We start from the raw sequence: 20,509 nt of genomic DNA on the forward strand, positions 1-20,509 counted from the left end.
GAGACCGGAGGACATGAAAGAAGCCCAGTGCAAACCTCGCCAACTTCATCTGTAGACAATAGATTTCTGAGACCGTAAGCTTAACGGATAAGACATGTAAAGGCAAGACAGCTTCTAGCTGATGTTAGAAATGTAGGAGTAGCTTTAGAGACCGTACAAATTATTTCGAGAAATGGGGTTAGATCCAGAGTAGCTGACACTGCTTCTAAACAGACGAGTCCAGATTTTGTGTATGTATTTTAGACCGGAGGAAACCTATCATAGAAGAGATAGTAGATTGAATTCTTCTTGCAACATAAAACCTTCAACAAATTTCGGAGTAGAGTCTTTCATATTGTTAGATAGAATAACTTTAAGGGCTCACCCATTGGTATTAATTAGTATTAGTATTATTAGTATTAATTAGTATTAATGATAATTATAATGCACGACCCCATGTCACTAGAATAGGACAGCAGTACCTTCACGAGGTAAATAATTTAGTTTCATGCTGGCCTGCACGCAGCCCGGACTTAAACCCTATGTGCGTAACGATATTCACAGAAGGGTGAGATCCACAGATTTCATACCACTCAACTGCAGGAAATGTTAAAGGTTGAGTGTGGATATTTGGATTAAAATTACTTGGAGGATATCAGGAGTATGCAACGGCGTTGTCGTAATGTGATTAGAACTCGATGAGGCAACACAAATTACTAAACTTAGTACTAAATATTTAGTTTTAAATGAGTATTACTTTTATAATGTAATGTTTTTCTTATTTATTTGTACGATTTTTATTCGTGGGGTGAATTAATAAACACTGCCTCTTAGGCTCTCAATTTATTTACACTAGACACTACACTAACTTGTAATAATTCACTTATCACTATCACTTAACTAACTTAAATGATTTATTCAAATTCTTGGCTTACTTTCTATTTCGGTTTGTTCACTGCGACTACTTATTATAAATTAAACTGCGCTTAACGAATCCGCTTATATATCCGAAAGAAGTTCTTAAGAATTCTATAAAAATAAAGGAACAAAACAAATGAATAAATAGACCTTCCCAGAAATTATCCAAAAGAAACAATGTGAATAAACCGCTTGCTAAAAAACGTATTTAAAAAACAAACCTCAAACATTGATTTAAATACAAAAAACAGTTGAGACTATCTAAAAACATTCATATAAATAATATGAATATATATAAGTTATTCTATCTCATTGTTATGATCAGAAATCATAGCGATGCGATACTTTTTTGACATATTTATAATTTAGCGTTGTTGAGTTAAAGGCCGCTGTAATGGTTATTTTTCCAGACATCACAAAATGTCGTTTGCACCAATATCTTCTAATACTAATAATTTATCTATTTAAGAATTCTCTTTACAACATTTAATTGCAGCGAAGCAAGGAGGAATTCTCAGTGGGTGGTCACCTTTTACATTCTATGATATTCATTGCTCATAAATTTGGGATGGTTGAAAAATATTACAATACACTTCAACAAAAAATCACGCAAATACACATTATTATTCATTGTTTGTTAAAAATTTCCTGAAAAGATCTTTGGATATGTGCAATACAGTTATGAATCCATTAGTATAGATATTTTTTTGTGTCATATTTTGAACCTTACTGAATTGAATCAACCACATAAAGAAAAAGAAAAATGCTATTAAAATGAAGAAAATAATAAATAGATAGAAAATACAACGAAATCATAATTTACAATAGAAAACGGAGACCCTCTATTACTACGGAACCCTTTGAATTGGATAATCGTTATTTTTTCATTGAGTATTTGATGGAGTTGGGAAAAAAATACGCTAGAATATAGAGAACCGTACAACATATCGAATAGATTATAGCCATCCAAATTTGATTTATTTTCAAAATTCATAACAATCTAAACAGACTGATGGTGAATCTTGGATGTGATTTATCAGACGCAAACATCCAATTTATTTTCAAAGTGTTATATTTATCGAATGAATTCTATGGTACAGATACGAGGTTTATTCGAAAAATTGGTACGAGTTTTCAACAAAGTGTGTTGAAATTTGTTCCTATTCAGACATACATGGCACATACAATAACAATTATAAATGTAAATACAAGAATCAGATAAAGAACCGCAGTAATTCCTTCATATTTAATTTCATAATGGATAAAATTAAAAAATCTCTGCCCAAAACAGCGTGATTTAAAATGGGAGACATCCTTCCACGTCGTCTGCCTTGCTGACGTACTGAAGATAATATCCAAATAACCGTTAAAATATAAGTTGGAAATCGTCTCAAAAATTATCATTCAAAATACCTGAAAGCGGAAATAACCAGTCATGGAAACCTTTTTACCTAAGAAACAGAACAAACAATGAAAGAGGCTGGAATTTGGAGATCTCTGAAAGATATAGTTTGAAATAACAAATACCAAAATGGCGAAAGTAAAATCAAAATATATTTAAAACGACTGTAAGCCCTATCATTACATACAAGACAGATACGAATATGACTCTACAGACGATGAGAACAGGGGAAGTGAGAAAACTACGAAGTATACAAGGCAAAACCCTGCTCGAAAAAATACGGAATAAAGAAAATAAATGGGGCATACGAAGGTGGGTGAGGCAGAGACGAAAATGGAACAAACATATAAAAATAATGAAAGACAGTAGACTGTTAAGAACGCAAAAGGAACACTTAAAAAAGACCACATCTAACTGATGGCGAGAATGTTGGACTTTGGGGAAGACTTACTGTCAATGAACCGGCAGAAGAAGAAAGAAAAACATGTTTCAAAGAAGTAGAAAACCTCATCTCATGAAGAAATTCAATAATTTCCACAAGATACATCTGATAAAAAGTATGTTTTAAAAAAATCCTATGGAAGGTGGCATTTTTTGGTTTCAATTTCAGGTTGGCTAGCCGTCCGGAGAAAACACAGTGTAAGACATGTAAGATAATGACCTCAATTGCAACAAAATTTTGTGCTGAGGAGAAATATGCAATTTTCTTAACTTATTGTACAATTTACTATTATCCTATAGTTCATGGTTGAAAATGGTCCCTTTTTATTATTCTGGCAGTTCAACGCGATTATTTAAATGAATTTCTTTCTTGAAGATGTTTTCGTTGATTCAGTTCGATGAAAACTTTTCATGTTCTTAGTACAAAATATAAATATTTGTAAAATGCACTGTTGAACTGAATATTTGTTTCTTGTATTAATTATGAATAAAATTATGAGCAGTTATTTCTTATAGAGTATATACCAATTAAAAGATATTCAGCACAGAGTTCCCATAAAATGTTTACTTACAGAACAATTAGTATCAAACCAACTACTTTCCTCGTAATATAAAATATTAACTTCTCATAATGTTATATCAGCGAGTTGTTGGAACAAAATTTCCTCTTAATTTATTTTCGGATTATCTACTTGGTTCGAAGGACTGTTCAATAATAATAAAAATCATAGCAAGTGAAACGTAACGCGCAAAGCTAAGTATCGTTTCTCCGCCACATTTATCCAGTCGAGCGGAAAATTCGAAATAGCTTAATTTCCATGAAGAGGAAATTAAGAAACGCCTTAACAGGGAACTTGCTAGCTAGATTTAATTACTAGGTAGTCGTTCCATCTTCTCACTGTCTTAAACCACGTCAATAGTAATTTCGATGATAATTCTGCATTTGACTGAACAGGAAGAAACATTTGATTGATACATAATAAATTATCACTGAAATCAGGACAGAAGCTCACTGATTGTTTACCAATTAACACAATTACAAAAACAGTTCGTATTGCGAGTATATGAGAATATGTTAAAAACCGGAGAAATCGGCTTCCCAGGTAAAGGCAAGCAAATTCAGAGAAACGAATATTCAGTATATATAAAGAGAATATGTCTAAAATTAATTTTTTCTACTCGACAGCAATTTTTAAATTCATCACATAACTTTTTCTAATGGGCTTTTTATTTGACTGGTAACCGTGAGTCTGTTTCTATGATGCTTTTTCTTAGATTCCATTTTCTATGGTAGTGGAAGCCCTAAACAAGTAAACAATAAATTACAAACAATTGACGTGATGTATATGAGACCAGGACAGAATTCGATATGATATAAGTAAGACCTCTAGAAAGAAGCATGAAAAGGAATCAGTTAAGACGATTGGGAAATAACCGACAAACAAGAATTATATAGCAAATAATAATGTGGGAAGATCAAGAAAACCTGCATGATGCGGTAACAAAAATCATGATAGAATTAAGAATTATGAAAGAGACAAGACCGGAAATGAGAAATTTGTTTATGGTTATAATGATTACTTGTACTAATGTCTTATTGGTCCTAATTGCTTGGGTAATCGCTTTCCAGTCTTCTTCATCATTTATGTCTAGCCCATGAGGGCATTCAAGAATTGGAGAATCCTCCTGACGTGCTTGGCTTGAAAACAAGGCATTGGGTGTAGTTAATAGTGAGTCCAGAAATTGTGACAATATAGTGCTATGAATCACTTCAACTATTTTTTCTTTTTATTTGATATCAGTGTTAAATTAGAATCGAATAATTGGATTCAATTCAATTTAATTCACAGCCCACAAGCCCACAAGGACTGTACCCACCAATTCGATGTTTTGACTGTTCAAAAACGTTTTTGATTGAACTTATGTGGGAGAGCTCACATTGTCGTGGAGAATGAGTCAGCTTTTTCGAACACTTCTCGCAAAAAACATGCTGGTATACCGTTTGGAATTGACAGTGCTACATTGTGGTAATGAAACGGTGATGAGATGTTCGGTTTTTCCACCTATTTGCTTCGAAGTGATTCGTGTTCCTACAACTTTCTTTGGATATGGCTAGCCTTGAAAGACCCACACGGTCATTTAATGTTTAGTTCGGATTCATATGCATAGATCCATGATTTTCCACTTGTCACGATCATCTAATATGGAATGGAACTAGTGCCCAAGCTCAATTTCACGGTTTTCATATAACGATCTTACAGTATCAATTTACGCACAGCATCGAAGTTTTCTGGCACAACAGCTAATTTCCATTCATCCTGTAACGAACGGAGACCTCGCTTAAATTCGAAAAAATAACGATACACTGTGACTCGTGATGGTTCTTCATCACCAAAAGTCTAAGCGAATTGATAGGCACACTGCCGGTTGTTTAATCCACGGAATGGTCGCGATGTAATTCCATATTTTGATCAAGATGAATGTGACAAGACATTTTGAGAACGTTCATTATCAAAAATATCTAACTTTATGATGGCAATATCAAATTTTCTGAAGACTAACTTCAAAAACCTCATTAAAAAATCTTGGCGCGATATATGTAGCAAGAGTACTACAGCATTACATAACATCCAGCCATCTACTTCTCTCCTTTCCCCAAACTTTTTGAATAGGAGAGAAGCTTTGACAATTTGGACGGAAAAACGTATCTTCAGTTACTAGAAATCACTTTTGATCTAGCTCCCACAGATATAATTAAACTTAATGGGTGTATCAAATATGTTTTTTTTCACAAAAAGGCAGTATGCACAATACAATACGAGGATATATTCTTAGCCTACTATAGAACCAAACAAAATTTCCATGTCAAAATATTTTATTACTCAACATATTCTTCTCTTAATTGGCGACATTTATTACAGCGAACCTGCAACGTCTCTAGACCTTTAAAAAAAATGTTTCTTTTTGCTCTGCAAACCAGACCTCCACAGGTTTTCTTACATCCTTGTTGGAAGAAAATTCACGACCTTTCAAACTTTTTAGTTGAGGAAAGAGATGACAGTCGAATGTGGCCAAATCTGGTAAACAAGGGAGGTGCTTTAGTAATTGAAACCCTAAATTACGAATTTTTTGCATGGTAACATGAGATTTGTGTGCAGGGACATTGTCCTGAAAAAACAAAACACCTTTGGATAGCTTTCCGCGTCTTTTCTCTTTAATTTTTTTCCGTAGAGTGGTCAGTAATGTCGAATAGTAATCTCCAGTTATTGTTCTACCCTTATCCGAAAAATCAATCATGATTACTCCATGTCAATCCCAAAAAACTGAAGCAAGAACTTTTCCAGCAGATTTTTTTAGAATCAGAATGTCGCAATTCCATCGATTGTTGCTTTGATTTTGGATCGTAGACATGTACCCAAGTCTCATCCATAGTAACAATTCGGTTTAAGAAGTGTACATCGTTTTCAGAATCGAGCACAGATCGAACGCGATACTTCTACCCTTGCACACTTTTGATCAACATTCAAACTTTTAGGAAACCATTTTACAGCAACGTTTTTCATGTCCAAATTCACGTGAACTATATGATGAACGCGTTCGTATTAAATATTCAGTGCTTGAAATCTCCGTTTTAGCCCAATTTGGCGATCTGATAGAATTATGTCACGAACTGCATCGATATTTCCGGGTACTGACACAGAAACTGGCGTCCCCGATCGGTCATCATCTTCAATGGAAAATCTTCCTCCTTTGAAGCTTGCAGTCCAATTTTTCACGGTGGCATACGAAGGACATTGATCACCAAGGGTATTAAGCATACCTTCGTGAATCTGCTTACCTGTTAACCTTTTTAAATACAGGTACTTGGTGATGGCTCGATATTCCAATTTTTCGATATTCACAATTTCGGTTGACATTTTTATTTTAATTTATTGCGTGGTTTACTTTTTTGACATCAAACTTTACACTGACATAAGTTATTGCTCGTTACTGTGGTAACGCAATATTTTGTTTATGCATGGAACTGGACTAGGCTAACTAGGTATCAATACATCCTCGTAGAATTGCAAAGTAATATCTAAATCTAATAATATCTAAAATAATGATTTGCTAGGCAAAGACATGTGGAAAGAGGTTCCATTGAATGATATGCAAGTTACTTTCCTCAAGAAAACGGTCACATTCACCTTGCAATGAAGTTGCAATGCAATATCTGAAATAACAATTCTAGTACTTAACAAGTACTTAATTAGGAAGAGAGGATTTATTGAATGGCCTGCAAGATTCCCTAAACTAACACCTCTTCATTCCATTTGTGTGGATATTTAAAAAAGACCATTTATTATACTGAAGGACGAATACCAAATGATTGTAGTCTAGTCACCTCGAAAATTTTGATGTAATTTCGAGCAACTCTACTACTGTTATGAACACAATGAACGGTATTTAAAAATTCAATCTTAATTATTGATTATCATTATATATAAATACTGCAATTAAATACCTTTCCAATTATGTGCCACACCACTATGTTGCCTATCTAAAAATTAGAAGTAAGAGAAGTGGGTGAAAAGGTATTGTTATATAGATAAAACGCGAATAGTTTTTTTTAAATCTCATACATACTGCCAAATATCGCAAAGGCCCATTCTATATGCTGGTATCACAGAAGATGAAAATGTTTGTCGTTTTGTGAATCTTTCTTCCTTTGCACGTATGAAAACTTATCCTAACGTTTCAGGTGTAATGACACAGAACGCTCAGATAAGATTGTGTTGTAAACTCTGTATTCCTACCGAAATAACTTATGTATTATTTGATCCTAATTGATCGTATTCCTTCTGAAAATTTAGTGCATTTTGATAGTATCACTTTTCTCATCATAGATGGATTCAATGAAGAAAAATTGTCAGTTTTGTTTGGACGTTCTTCACATTCAGTAACTTTAGAACTATGAATTTACGTTTTTTACCGCTAACAAACTATTCTGGGTAACGTGTTGACATAGTCGACAAGATGAGGCTTATTTCGTCATTTAATTCATACTAGTCCAACACTCAAATATCTATAAAGATAACAGGATTAAATAATAAGTAAGGTAATAGCCGCGTGAAATAAAACCTGTACCGCTGTAAGCCATATAAGCTCCTACATCTTAACGAAGACAGATTCTAAAAAATCTAAAATCGTAACAATATGCTTATTGTAAATGAAAATAATATTATTGATAATTTGATACATTTATTTCATTTTTATCGATAATCAAAACATGTTTTATATTTGATATATGTAATAAATGATCTTGAAAAGAATATTTTCAAAAAATATTGTCTATTGTCTCAGAAAACATCGATACTATGCGTAAACTGATATTGCAATATCATAATGTAACACACCGTGAGATTGAGGCCTACTTGGGCATTAGTTCCACTCGCATATATTTAAAATTCCATATTTATTTGTCTGCCAAACGATACCGCATAATTTGACAATTGCTCAAAAAAAGCTCGTCTGGATTGGTGCAAAGATATACTCATAAAATTCAATGGCGGTGCCTCAAAAGACGTCTATAGCATCTTGACAGGCGAATGATCATGAATTTATGCATATGAAACCGAAACTAAACAAATATCGACTGTATGGGTCTTTCAAGACGTGTCAAATTCAACAAAATTTGTTCGCGTACCAGAACTTATTTGCGAGAAGTGTTCAAAAAATTGGGAAAACCAATCACAGAAAACGACAATGCGTTCACACATATGATAGATCATCCTCCATACCCAGTGATTTCTTATTATTCCAGCAGAACAAAGTATTTTTACTTCCGAAGGAGCGGTTGATGCCTTCGTATCACATGTTTATGCAATAAATGCTTCAACAATATATTGATCTTGATTCAGAATATCCAAATACAAATATTTGTTTTTATTTGTCTCAAAACTTAAGTAGCGGCTTTCTTATACTGATCAATATTTCGAATCGAGATATAAATAATCATAATTTTCATGGTGTATTTACTAGGTATTCACCTGCATTCTCTATATCGTAACTTTGGAAAATTGTTATTATACGGTTCAATAATAGTTCAGTAATTAGCGTTCAATTTTATACTAAAAATATTTAGCATCAAATAGAAAAAAAAAAGGAATGAGCATTTTTGGCACTTTATAGTGTACTGCATGATCTACTCATTTCTGTGTTGTACATCTCTTTAAATATTTCAAACATCACTTCAAATAAAAATTATATTATCGTTTTGTAACAAATTTTATAGGAGGAAGTAAGTTGATATGTACTTATCGTTTCTCTCGTCTACTCAGAAAATTTATATACGTGTGACGTTTACTGCGTGTAACGACGAACCCTCTCCAAAATTCCTTGTCGTATTTTCTTATCCTTGTAATGAAAAGTCCAAGGCAGACTCGCAAATAATCATTTGAATTAAGTTGTCTCGTAAAAGGTCTCATTTTTTACGAGAAGCGTATCATTTATGTTTAATCTGTTACTGTAGAAATTACAGCTAAACTGTTCTTATTTGTCAGTTTGAAATATTGGCGTTTTATTATAAAAGTCGAAATTAAGAACGTTATTTATTAGCAGCTAACTTATTTGTTGTGAAAATGTTTGTACAGTTGATCAGTTGATTCATTGAAAAGTTAAAAGTTTTGTTAGAAGAAAAGTTTTTAAAATAAAAAAAAAACGTGAAGGACAGAATAGTTTGTAGGTCTCAAAAATTTTGAAAATCTTGTCACACAAGTACGAGTATACTCGCAAAGATAAGCCAAGTAAAGCTTAATGGCAGTAACTACTTTTTCTTCAAGCGCTTCGTCATATTTTTCAACCTTAATAACTTATTGGGTTTGGATTATAATAGAATAAGAAAACTCACGACGTATGATTTGAATAGTAACCATATCAAATATATATTTTGTATAAAATAAACAAAATGCGACCTTAACAAATTCAAATACGAAAAATCCAATAGTAAACATCCCCCACTAAAATGAAATTTAGTCTACGAACGATGTCCTGTTTGGTGGTTCCAAGTCTCACGATCAGGAAGACCACGTCAGCGACAGGATACTGCGACGAGGACGTTTAAATGTGTTCGTTGCTTTCCACGCCAGATGTCATAAATACAAATGCCGAGCTCAGTTCACTGGAGCAAAAATGTCTGTTTGTCTCTGAATTTGACCATTGTGGAAGATTACGAGTAGCTTATATCTACTAATCTAAATTTATATCCCGGACAAAACATAATGGAGAGTTTTATCTCTGTACGATTTGCACTTTAAAAATGCTATATTTCAAAATATCTGTCTTCGCGTAGTCTTTATTTTTGTATTTTGGATAAACTCTTTCGAATATATGAACATAAGTTCAAATTTTATTTCCTCTTTATTCTGTACATCGTTTTTCATAAACGATAAACGTTTCATGATGAATGTTAGGTTAGACATCGATATTTCTTTTTATCATGTTGTTTTTGATACAAAATATGAAGATCTTTTTGTTACTGTCTCATTAACGATAATATTGTAAGGATTTCAGATTTATTTACACTCTTTCTATTCGTTGGGTAAACTAATAAATACTGTCTCTTACGTTCATACTTTATTTACAGACTACAAAATACAACTTATATTAATTCACTTTTAATTTCTGTAATTACTTCTACTAATTCAATCTTTGCACTACGACTATTTATTTAAAATTAACAACGCTACATTATGTACTTATATACCTCTTATATACCTATCCCAAAGGAATTCTTTAGATTTAGAAGAAAAAGAAACAAAACAAATAAATAAATAGACTTGATTATTATACAAAATAGACAATGTAAATTAAATTACCAAGTATGTTGAGTTTCAGATTAATAGCACCTACTTCCCTTTACTCAGTAAATTTGGGGTTACTAGACATCCCATGATCATCTTCAACTTGAGTATTTTTGATGACTATGCTATTTGATGCATAGTGCTTACCCATAGTTTATAGCTGTTTACCTATAGTTTCAGTCTAAATTGTGCAAACTTTCGAATGCATACAACTTTCGCTCGGAAAAAGCTACAGTGGCTGATAGTTTCGGATAAAAGAATTTGGAGTGACAAGAAATATACCAAAATTGGATAAATTCCGAATAAACATTGAACATTACATTCGTTAGAAAAGCTCACAGTAAGATTTGAGAGTAGTACGAGGAATAACAAAAGTAGAAAATATTTTCATGTTTAATGGTATTCAAGAGTTGATGTTATTCACAATTGACTTGATTGAATTGACGTTTTAATTTATAACGATACCAATTCTATTGACGATGAAAGAAGTCTCCGATTTTTATAATTCGAGTAAATATTTTTTGACAATCATAACATTTTCTCTGTTAAATATTTTCACATAAAATAATTGTTCAGTGGCATTTCGATATTTCTTTTGTGTGTTCACATTAGAATTTCCCAAGTTTTAAAAGCTTTAGTGAAAGAACCATTCAAGTTAAACAAAGAAATAGATTTTCAGTGCTGCTTAGTACATTCTCTTGAGACAAAACTTTAAATTCGCCTCCATTTCAGTTCGCAAAGTTCGAATGCCAAAAATTTCTTTCACTTAATATAAACTTCACATTATGTGGCTAACTTATTAAATTTTAGTTATCAATTTTCTAAATACTGTCCTCAATTCGTCTAATTATCCTATTAGTTTTTTATGAAGAATTTCAGTTTCTCTAAGCGGAATATACGAATATGACCAAATTCGTAAAAAACGTTTTATTTCTTCTTAGCCATCCAAGAGGAAATGAACGACGATATACGACGTATAGATGACGAATTAATAAAATTGTGAGGCTGAGGTTGGGTAAGATGTTAAGAATATTGTTGGCATCCTAAACGAAATTAAAGTGTATTTAACATCTCGATAAAAACGTGTTCAAAAATTTTGATGCATTGAGGCAACCTCAAAGGGATCATTTCCTTTTCGCGTTGAGCGTGGTTCAGAATCTGAGAAAAACAAACGCTTGAGATATTTAGCCATTTCTTATTCACATAATATCATAAAAACAAAGATTGATGTTATTTTTTGCTTTTTGATCTTATATCATTTACAGTTTAGCTTCGAGTCTTCGTAATCAAAACAAAGACAAATGATAATTCATGTTTCATTTGCTGTTAAAAATATATAACTAATAATGTTTATTACTTTTCATAATATATTTCAAAATAATACGAAACGTTCTGAATCTGTTGCAATCCAAGAATATTATAACAACTCTATGGTATTTAAACCAAATTTGTTTTATAGACGAATTCTGTTAAGCTCCTATAACGTTTATTGCACCTCCATCGAAGCGTCAGTTAATTATATTTCGATCAAAATAGACTGTGAGAAACTATTGAGATTTGAAGTGGGGTTTCCTCCTCGAAAGGCAATATCGGGACTGATTTGTTTAATGCAAACGATCAAATTTGAAAATTAGATAAATTCCAAGATGGTTAAGTGGTAATCAATGTTTTGGGGCAAACTTTGCAGTGGAATTCTGTTCATGAACAATATGTATCATGAGGACTGAATGGAAATGTAGAAATTGGGAGTTAATTCTAGAATTAATCGCACGCAAAAATTGATTTCATCGTATTTCATTGATGATCACGCATTGTAGTTTTGGTTATTAATATCAGTAGCTTATCGGCCATTTTTCCATACATCTATCACGCAAATTATTTGAATTGGTTCATATTGTCTACCTACCAACATCATTGTTAGTAGTGTAAAATTTATACCGATAATTTTTGAATTTAAAAAAAATAATAGTAGAATGAAACTAATTGGAAAAGGAGGTGAATATGATAAAAATGAAAGGAAATAAGTTTTTTTTATCTTCATCTTTTACAAAAACATTTTTTTTTCATGAAATTTTTGAAAAATTACTTTTTGATGTCCCAAATAGACTGTAATTTATTTGATTTGTAATATTTGTTAACTTTATTTTGACTTGATATCTAAAAAGCTCCCTAATTTTCAATCGAAAATCCCCACATCAAAATATCAGCTTTTTTTAAAAGTCGCATTCGAAAACTTTTTGTCAATCAATATATATATACATTTTTAGATATTTAATTGAAATTTTACACTATAAACATTGTACATATTGATTAACATGTTCGGATGCTAGTTTTGCTTTGGTTTTCTGAGAAAATTTATCATGCTGAAGGTAATATTTCTTATACCAACAGAAAGTAGAGATTTGAACGAACAAAAAATATATACTTTTTAAAACAGGCTTGCTATTTTGACAGGAGAATTTTCGATGGAAAATTAAGGTGCTTTTTTGATATTTAGTAGAAATAAGATTAAAAAATAAATATTTCAAATCACTTTGGGACGTAAAAAGGTGAGTTATGACAATATCTCGTGATAAAAATGATGAAAATAAAAAAGTGAAAGATAGAAATAAAAAAATCAAAAAGTCGGTTATTAAATTTTTAAAATAAATTTTGATGTTATATCAAAAAAGGTATAGTATAAAAGAGTATAAAAGCATATAAAAGAGTATAAGACTATAAAAGAGTATAAAAGAGTGTATAGAGTATATAAGAGTATATATGACAGAAGTAACAGTATATGAGGTAAAAGGGTATAAAAGTTATAGATCTTTTTATCACCTCCAACTTTGCAATCCGACTAAACCGTTTTTTACCTATAAAAACTCCCCCCTTCCCAACCAAACATCACCTGTAAATTATTTTTTCTTTCATTTTTATTATATTCTTCTCCTTTGTCAATAGATTTCCTGTAACTAATTTCTTTTTTCACTTTTTATCATTTTTAAATGCCTACCCTGCTCTATTAACGCGAAAGCAAATCAAAATATTATAAACTCAATTGTTTCAATGGTACAAGGAATTAATATCTTAAATAAAAGTAGGGTGTTTTCGTTCCCAACATTTTCTTGTAAACGTCTATCACCATAACGAACTACTTTGTTTTAAAAATCTCTGCCACAATTTGAATAATATCTTTTTGTGCAAAACTTTTATACTTTTGTTTTCTATCATAGTATCCATCCTAGATTAAGTGGAATTTTCGTAGGAATATACGATGGTAATGGAGTAGGAAAAAAGTTATGGCAGCAGCTTTCGAATCCCATTATTGAAGAACTGCCATTACCAATTAGAAAAAGGTTATTTTAACCTTCATTATTTTCCAATGGCTTCCAGCAAAAAAAATCCTTAAATGTTATAGATACGAGTAGATGAAAATATAATGTTTCTAATTTAGGGCTGTATGCCAATTATTCCACTACTTTCTAGAGTTCGGCCTTTGTTTTTGATGCAACATGGAGCTATGCCACAAACAAAACAATGCCGCTAGTGAGAAGTCTTAGTCAGCGATTTTGGATAGCTTGCATAATCTTCAATATCACAGTGTCTCTCAGAATTTAGTTTGCGGAGAAAGCCTTTCCGAACTCAAAAACCGTGGCCATAATTTTTCGTATTGAAGTTTCTTGTTCAAATTTTTGTGATCATGTTAGAAAGTGTTGAAGATGCCACTCACGTTTATTATGTCTGTATTTTTGGCACCCGTCTCTCAGTAGTGAGGTAAGCAACAATATTATCATTTACTGAATTTGAAAATTGTTCAAATTTCTAATGAAGCTCGTCAATATTGGAGTACCTGTTTTGACTAATTTCCCTATCGATTTTTTGTGTCAAGTCATTCATTACACCCTACATTTTTTTTTCATCAAGAACGATTGTCCTTCCTTCATTGAGAAAACCTACACCATTCATATACATCATTATTCCTTACAACTTTACCATAAACTAGCTGTCTTCAAATTTCTTCAGGACGACCTTATTTGCGTTAATGTGAAACGCAATCTCAGTAAAATGAGAGACTGACAAAGAGTGACCTACCTTAAACTGGTAAACTGGACTTAACAAGTCGTAACCCTCGTACTAAAAAATGAAAATTTTTAATTCAAAAATAGGTGAAAAATAATTCGGAATGTTTTTACAGTCCAATTATTCCAGTAAACATTTACCCGTAGGCTTTAAACCGGAATTAGTTTTCACAACTTATGATTCGGCTAGAAAATATCACATCTGATTATTATATCTTGAGTTTCAATCCACTCCTAACTCATTATGAGGGAAAATGTGGAAATTATTGTAAAAAAAATTAAATCCCTCTTTATAAAATAATATTTGCTATAATCTTTTTATTTGGCGTAATATTAATTGATGGTTTCTGCTTGGTACATATGTCAACCCCTTATTCCTTCCTTCCTTTTATTTGATTAGATCGTTGAAACCACTGACACTGAAATTCTTTATTTTCAATAAATTTGGGTGGATTCTACGGAAAGTTAAGTGATACATTTATCTAAAAATATGAAAAGCTAGGTAAGTTCGTCACACAAAAGCAATTATCAAATTACGTGCAACAATCTCAGCTTATTATCACACATTTTTTGTAGAATAATTGATAGTTACCCAAAGGTTAATTAATTATTTGTTTCACTTGAATCTAATATACCTTACTTGGATCTTAAAAAAATTTGGTCTCCCATTTATAGGAATTACGAAGGCGTGGATGACAGCAAACTTCATCCAAGTCTCTCCAAACTTTAATACGTTTTGAAACACATTGATATTATTCCAATTACAAGTTTATTATTCTAGTTATTATTTGGTTGAATTAAGGTCCTTACAATATCTTTATGTAATAATAAATTCGCAAATCAACTAACCATATGATAAACTCAATTTTAGTCATTCCATATTCAATTGGTTCCATGTTATTTTGCATAGTCTATTGATTTTTTCTAATTCAATTCAGACTCATTAAAATTGTTTCTCTCATGTTTTCTTGATATTTGATCTACCTTGTCATGCCAGTATTAACCTATGATACTTTATTGTATTTCATTAAATGTTCTATTTCCGTATGTCCTGTTTTTAGTGCTGTCAAGTGAACAAAATCTATTATTTACATTCGTTTAATAGTAGATGCATTGCTCGATTATTTATTCACCTATAATTTACCCTTAATTCTATGTATTTCAAAACTATAGTGCATAAGTGCTTATTCTCAGATTTTATACCTTGAATTTATTGTTGCTTCACCATTAATATGCTTCGAAAATTATTGCTCAGTGAATTTAATACCTGAACCATTTTCTTATCCATGAACGCTTTCAATAATTCGAGATTAAGAACATTGTATAAAATTAATTTCTTTCTCAAATCAGGAATTTTCACCTTGGGTAACAAACTGTTCATTCGTTCATTCTCCTCATATCACATTTTCTCAACTTTCATCAATATGTTTTTATTGTCATTTATTTTTTATATTTTCAAATTTTGAATTGAATCCTATATATAGTTTCTGTTAGTGCTGTTTTCCAATTTATGAATGGAATTTTAGAACTTTTCGCTTGATATATCGGTATATAAAATAAGAAAATATCAATATATAAATATTCAGTATCAGTGGTAATAGTACTTACATATAGATTAGTCGCTTCTAGAAGTAGTAAACCGCTTTAAAAACTGAAGAGGGGTTGTGAAGTAGAAACATTCTCTTTCAGCGTCACGGCAGGCACTAATGGGGTTATCTACTCGATGGACTTGGGAGTTTCAGTTAGCACCCCCAGGTATGTGTGAGACAGACGTTTATGAATTTCTCAGGTCGGCGGTGTCAGAGAATGTTCACCACGTTACTGCGTCATTTTTAGCTTTTACATATTCTGCAGAAGGGGAGCATATCCGGGCATTCTTAGTGATTATAATGAGGGCTAGTTGATTGCTATAGCATAAATGGAGTAAATAAAATTACACTATGTTTACAATGTTTGTTGGCAATACAATTATTTATTACAAATAATCATTTTCGAACAGCGTTCGTGTACTAATTTACCAAATGATTTTATTAATTATGAATTAGAAAATCTTTCATGAATATTGAGTTTATCAATTCGAGAAAATATTCATATAAATTTTCATAAAAAATTAAAATTTCCGATATATTTTCGTATGTCTTCCAACGTTGTTCTAAGTCACTACTGCAACTCTTTATGTTTCTCTGCTCCTCTGGACTGAAATTATCTCAATTATCAATTTCAAGACAGTCTGCCAACATTCAAATCAAATTTTTCTTTTTCTGATGAACTGGTTGCCATGTTCTTCTGGCATTTGTCGTATATGTCAACAACATTCTTCTACAGCTTTCAGTTTAGCTCCTTAACTGCTCATGAGTCTAAATTTTACTTTTCTGTATGTACTTTCAAGCATCCTTTCGGGAATAAGAAACTTCATTCCTCAGCTAACCCTAGTCATATATTCTTGTGTCGACAAAGATGACATTTAATAACTGTTATTTTTGTATTGATTAATTCACTATGGGTTTTCAGGTTCTTTCCATATAGACCGTTTTTTTCCGATCGCACCGTGCAGTCTCTACCCGGACAGAAGAAAGCGGGCATGCGCTGTATGCGACTGCGAAGCTCTCGCACTACACGCGCCGTTATTGTTGACATTCAGGCGTCAGTTGGCGTTGTGCTATAGCCACATAAACATGTCCGCCATTATTGATGCTCCTGCCAAGTGTGAATTGCGGAGTATATTTCGTTTTCTACAGGCTGAAGGCGATAGTACCGCAGAAATCCATCGGAGATTATGTTTATGGGGAAAACTTCATGAGTGATTGTGTTGTGCGTGAATGTTGTCGAAAGTTCAAAGATGACCTAATGATGTGCATGATGAAGAGAAACAAGGACGCAAATCTGTCGTTTCAGATAACCTGACTCAACAAGTTGACAGAATGTTTAAAGAAAAACGCAGATTCGCCCTTACTGCTTTGTCTATGGAATTTCCAAAAGTTTCAAGGTCTGTTTTGTACTTTATTGTTACTGAAATGCTAGACTACATTGGCGACAACTTTCTTTGAAGAGGGTATTGAAAAGCTTATCCATAGATATGGCAAATGTCTCAATTTCTTCGGTGATTATGTCGAAAAGTAGCCGTGAGTGTACCAATCTTTTGATAATAATATTATTGTTTTATGTGAACATTTCTTTTATTTATAGCCTATCGGAGGTTGAAAAAAAAAACGGCCATCGTAGTTAGTTCACTTATAGGATTCAGGCAAATTGTAGTGTATATATAGATTCGTTTTTCCCCGATTGATCCATAAAACTACTATGAAAATGTTTCCTTCTGTGACAAAAGTCCTTCCGCTCATGATTGTTCATTTGAAGACTTTGTATTATTTTATTAGTAATTTAGAAGATGTGAAAAAATGTTAAACAATATTTGTGAATATAGTGAAATTTTTCTCAGTATTTTGTTTAGATGTCAATTTAGAATATTTATTTCGATCATAATATTTATTATATCAATATATTTTTTGTATTGTCATTTTCATATTGTTTTTTTCTAGCAACCATATTTTTATGACATTTTGAAAAAGAATTTGAATTGTTTCAGACATTTCCAAATAACGATTCCAGAATAATGAATAAAGGTGATAAATAACATTCTAATTTTGTTTTCATTGGAGATGATGACTTCCAAACATAAGCAAAAATGCAGCAGTATCGGTTTTTATCAAGTTCTTTTAGATGATTCTGAAGATTCCCATTTTTGAGATCCCTCTTTATTAACCTATGATATTTGTAATTAAAATAAAATAGAATAAAAGGTCATATCATCAAGGGAAATATCATTTCATCTAAAGGATTGCTATACTTACGCGACGGATAGTTAGTGACATATTTATTCAAGGTCACAGATGATATATTAATATTATTTGTTACCCCAAAAGATTGATTGATTGATTTCAATATGATTAAATAATAATTTCTTATTAGAGGATAGTAATATATTGAGTTTGAAATATCTCAATTATTTAGAGAATTACCGAATATTTTTCTAGTTATATGTTTTACCTAGATTTCATAATTTATAGCCACATAAAATTCACACAACAATGAGGAAATTTTGGTAATCGTTGACCCAAAAAACAAGCGATACACTTCAAAACAACAATACATTTCTCAACAGTCCTGTTTGCTTAAGTTATGTAATCACTAAGTAATTCAAATCGATAACACCATATTTTTCTTCTTTTGGAAAACACCTTAATTCACATATTGTTCAACCTCATGTATATAGTGGAAGTAAAGCTACAGGGTATTGGACTCAAATCTCATGGTTGTTTCATAGTGAAAATTTTCAAAATTTCTAGTTAAAAGCATCTGAACATAGAGAAGAAAAAGCCTTATCGAGAAAGAAATTTTCTCGTCAATAAATATTTTTTATATTTGATTTTCATCATCATATCATTTGATTTCAAAGTTACTTATCTCTTGTGAACGGGACGGAATTTGATTACATTTTGCAGAAAAATACAGTTGATCTTGAACTTGTTCAAAACATTATACACATGTATTTAAATATAATGCGCATATATCTGTTCTAAGAAGACAATTTAAGGTCACCAAAAACATACCAAAACGAATTTCAATATCAAATATCAACAATTTTTATGGAATATCATTATGTTATACGAGGTCAGGCTATTAAATAACGAAACTGCGCGCCTTGAGGGCGCCCTAGTCGGGTGGAACAAAAAACGAGTAGTGCGTTGGGTACCTAGATATCTTGTCTATGCAGGTCCCAAAACACGTTACCGTATTTGTGCAGTAGCGGTTTGAAACGAATGTGTTTATTTCTCGTGGCGAAAATCATGTGTGACGAAAAACAGGAGCAACGTATCAATCTCAAATTTTTCGTAAAATTGAAAAAACTCCGATTACATACAAGGACAATGCACCTGCACATAAGGTGCGACTTTTTTTCTTTCCGAAGATGGAAGCGGTAGAGCAGAAAACTGTAGAGCTCCCAAAGGCCTAAAGAAGATATCCAACACTGCATCGATCAACGGAAAAAATATATGGAAAGGTGTTTGGGTAGGGGAGGGTAGTATATTGAAGGGGAACATTCGAGTGTAGAATAATTTTTATAATAAAACCCTTTTTCTTAACCAGTCTCGTTATTTAATAATCAGACCTCGTATACTCCTAAAATATGGAATTATCGCTACTAGAAACTATTCCTATATATGAGAAGAAAGATAATGAAATAAGCATCAGAAATGTTTTATTGAATGGATTATTCGTATCTCACTTTAAAGCAATACATACTACAATTTTCTCGTAAAATAGTGACTGTTTACATCCTTTTTAATATCTGATATCATCATTTATCGAAATACAGTGGTAATATGCTAGTACCATGTAGATGACAAGTGGTTTCTTGAAATCGAAGCTCCCAGGTGACATCTGACTTGTGTGGTTTCTAATACGTATTGGAATTTATATTTGAAAGCTGTAGATCAATAATCGAATGAATTAGAAAATTTACTACACTTAAATACGTCTTCTTTAAAACTTATTCCGCAGCAGACGACAGTGGTCCAGCTATTAGACAAGAAAATCTTACATTGTTGCACTATTACCTTGCTTAATTCAAATTGCCTATCATTCTCTAAATTCTATTCATTGTTCCTGACATGACACAGATATGGTCTTGTAAGCATAAACTTTTGCCTACAAATAATCCCATGATCCTGAATTTTTGAGAAAACTCCTCTTGTGAGAATGTACCTGAATTTCACAATAATAAACGATGGACTCATAGGCAGTGCCATCTTTGTATTTTTTTTAGTATTGGTTGATATATTTCTTTCTAATTACCCCTCAGAATA

The 20,509-nt window shown here is 31.9% G+C and overlaps 1 protein-coding gene across 3 annotated transcripts in view; it reads left to right on the top strand.

Annotated features, from left to right (window-relative positions):
* LOC130444516 (RNA-binding protein Musashi homolog Rbp6) overlaps window positions 1-20,509 on the top strand; it is a 1,022,388-nt gene that overhangs the window by 460,105 nt on the left and 541,774 nt on the right. For 2 of the 3 annotated variants that reach the window (XM_056779678.1, XM_056779688.1), the window contains exon 4: window positions 16,332-16,397. The exons of the other annotated variant lie outside the window; for it this stretch is intronic. In XM_056779678.1, coding sequence (XP_056635656.1) covers window positions 16,332-16,397 — 66 coding nt within the window. The remainder of the gene's footprint in view (window positions 1-16,331; window positions 16,398-20,509) is intronic. 3 annotated transcript variants of the gene reach the window in all.

Source organism: Diorhabda sublineata, chromosome 1, assembly GCF_026230105.1.
Source record: "Diorhabda sublineata isolate icDioSubl1.1 chromosome 1, icDioSubl1.1, whole genome shotgun sequence".
NCBI lineage: Eukaryota > Metazoa > Arthropoda > Insecta > Coleoptera > Chrysomelidae > Diorhabda > Diorhabda sublineata.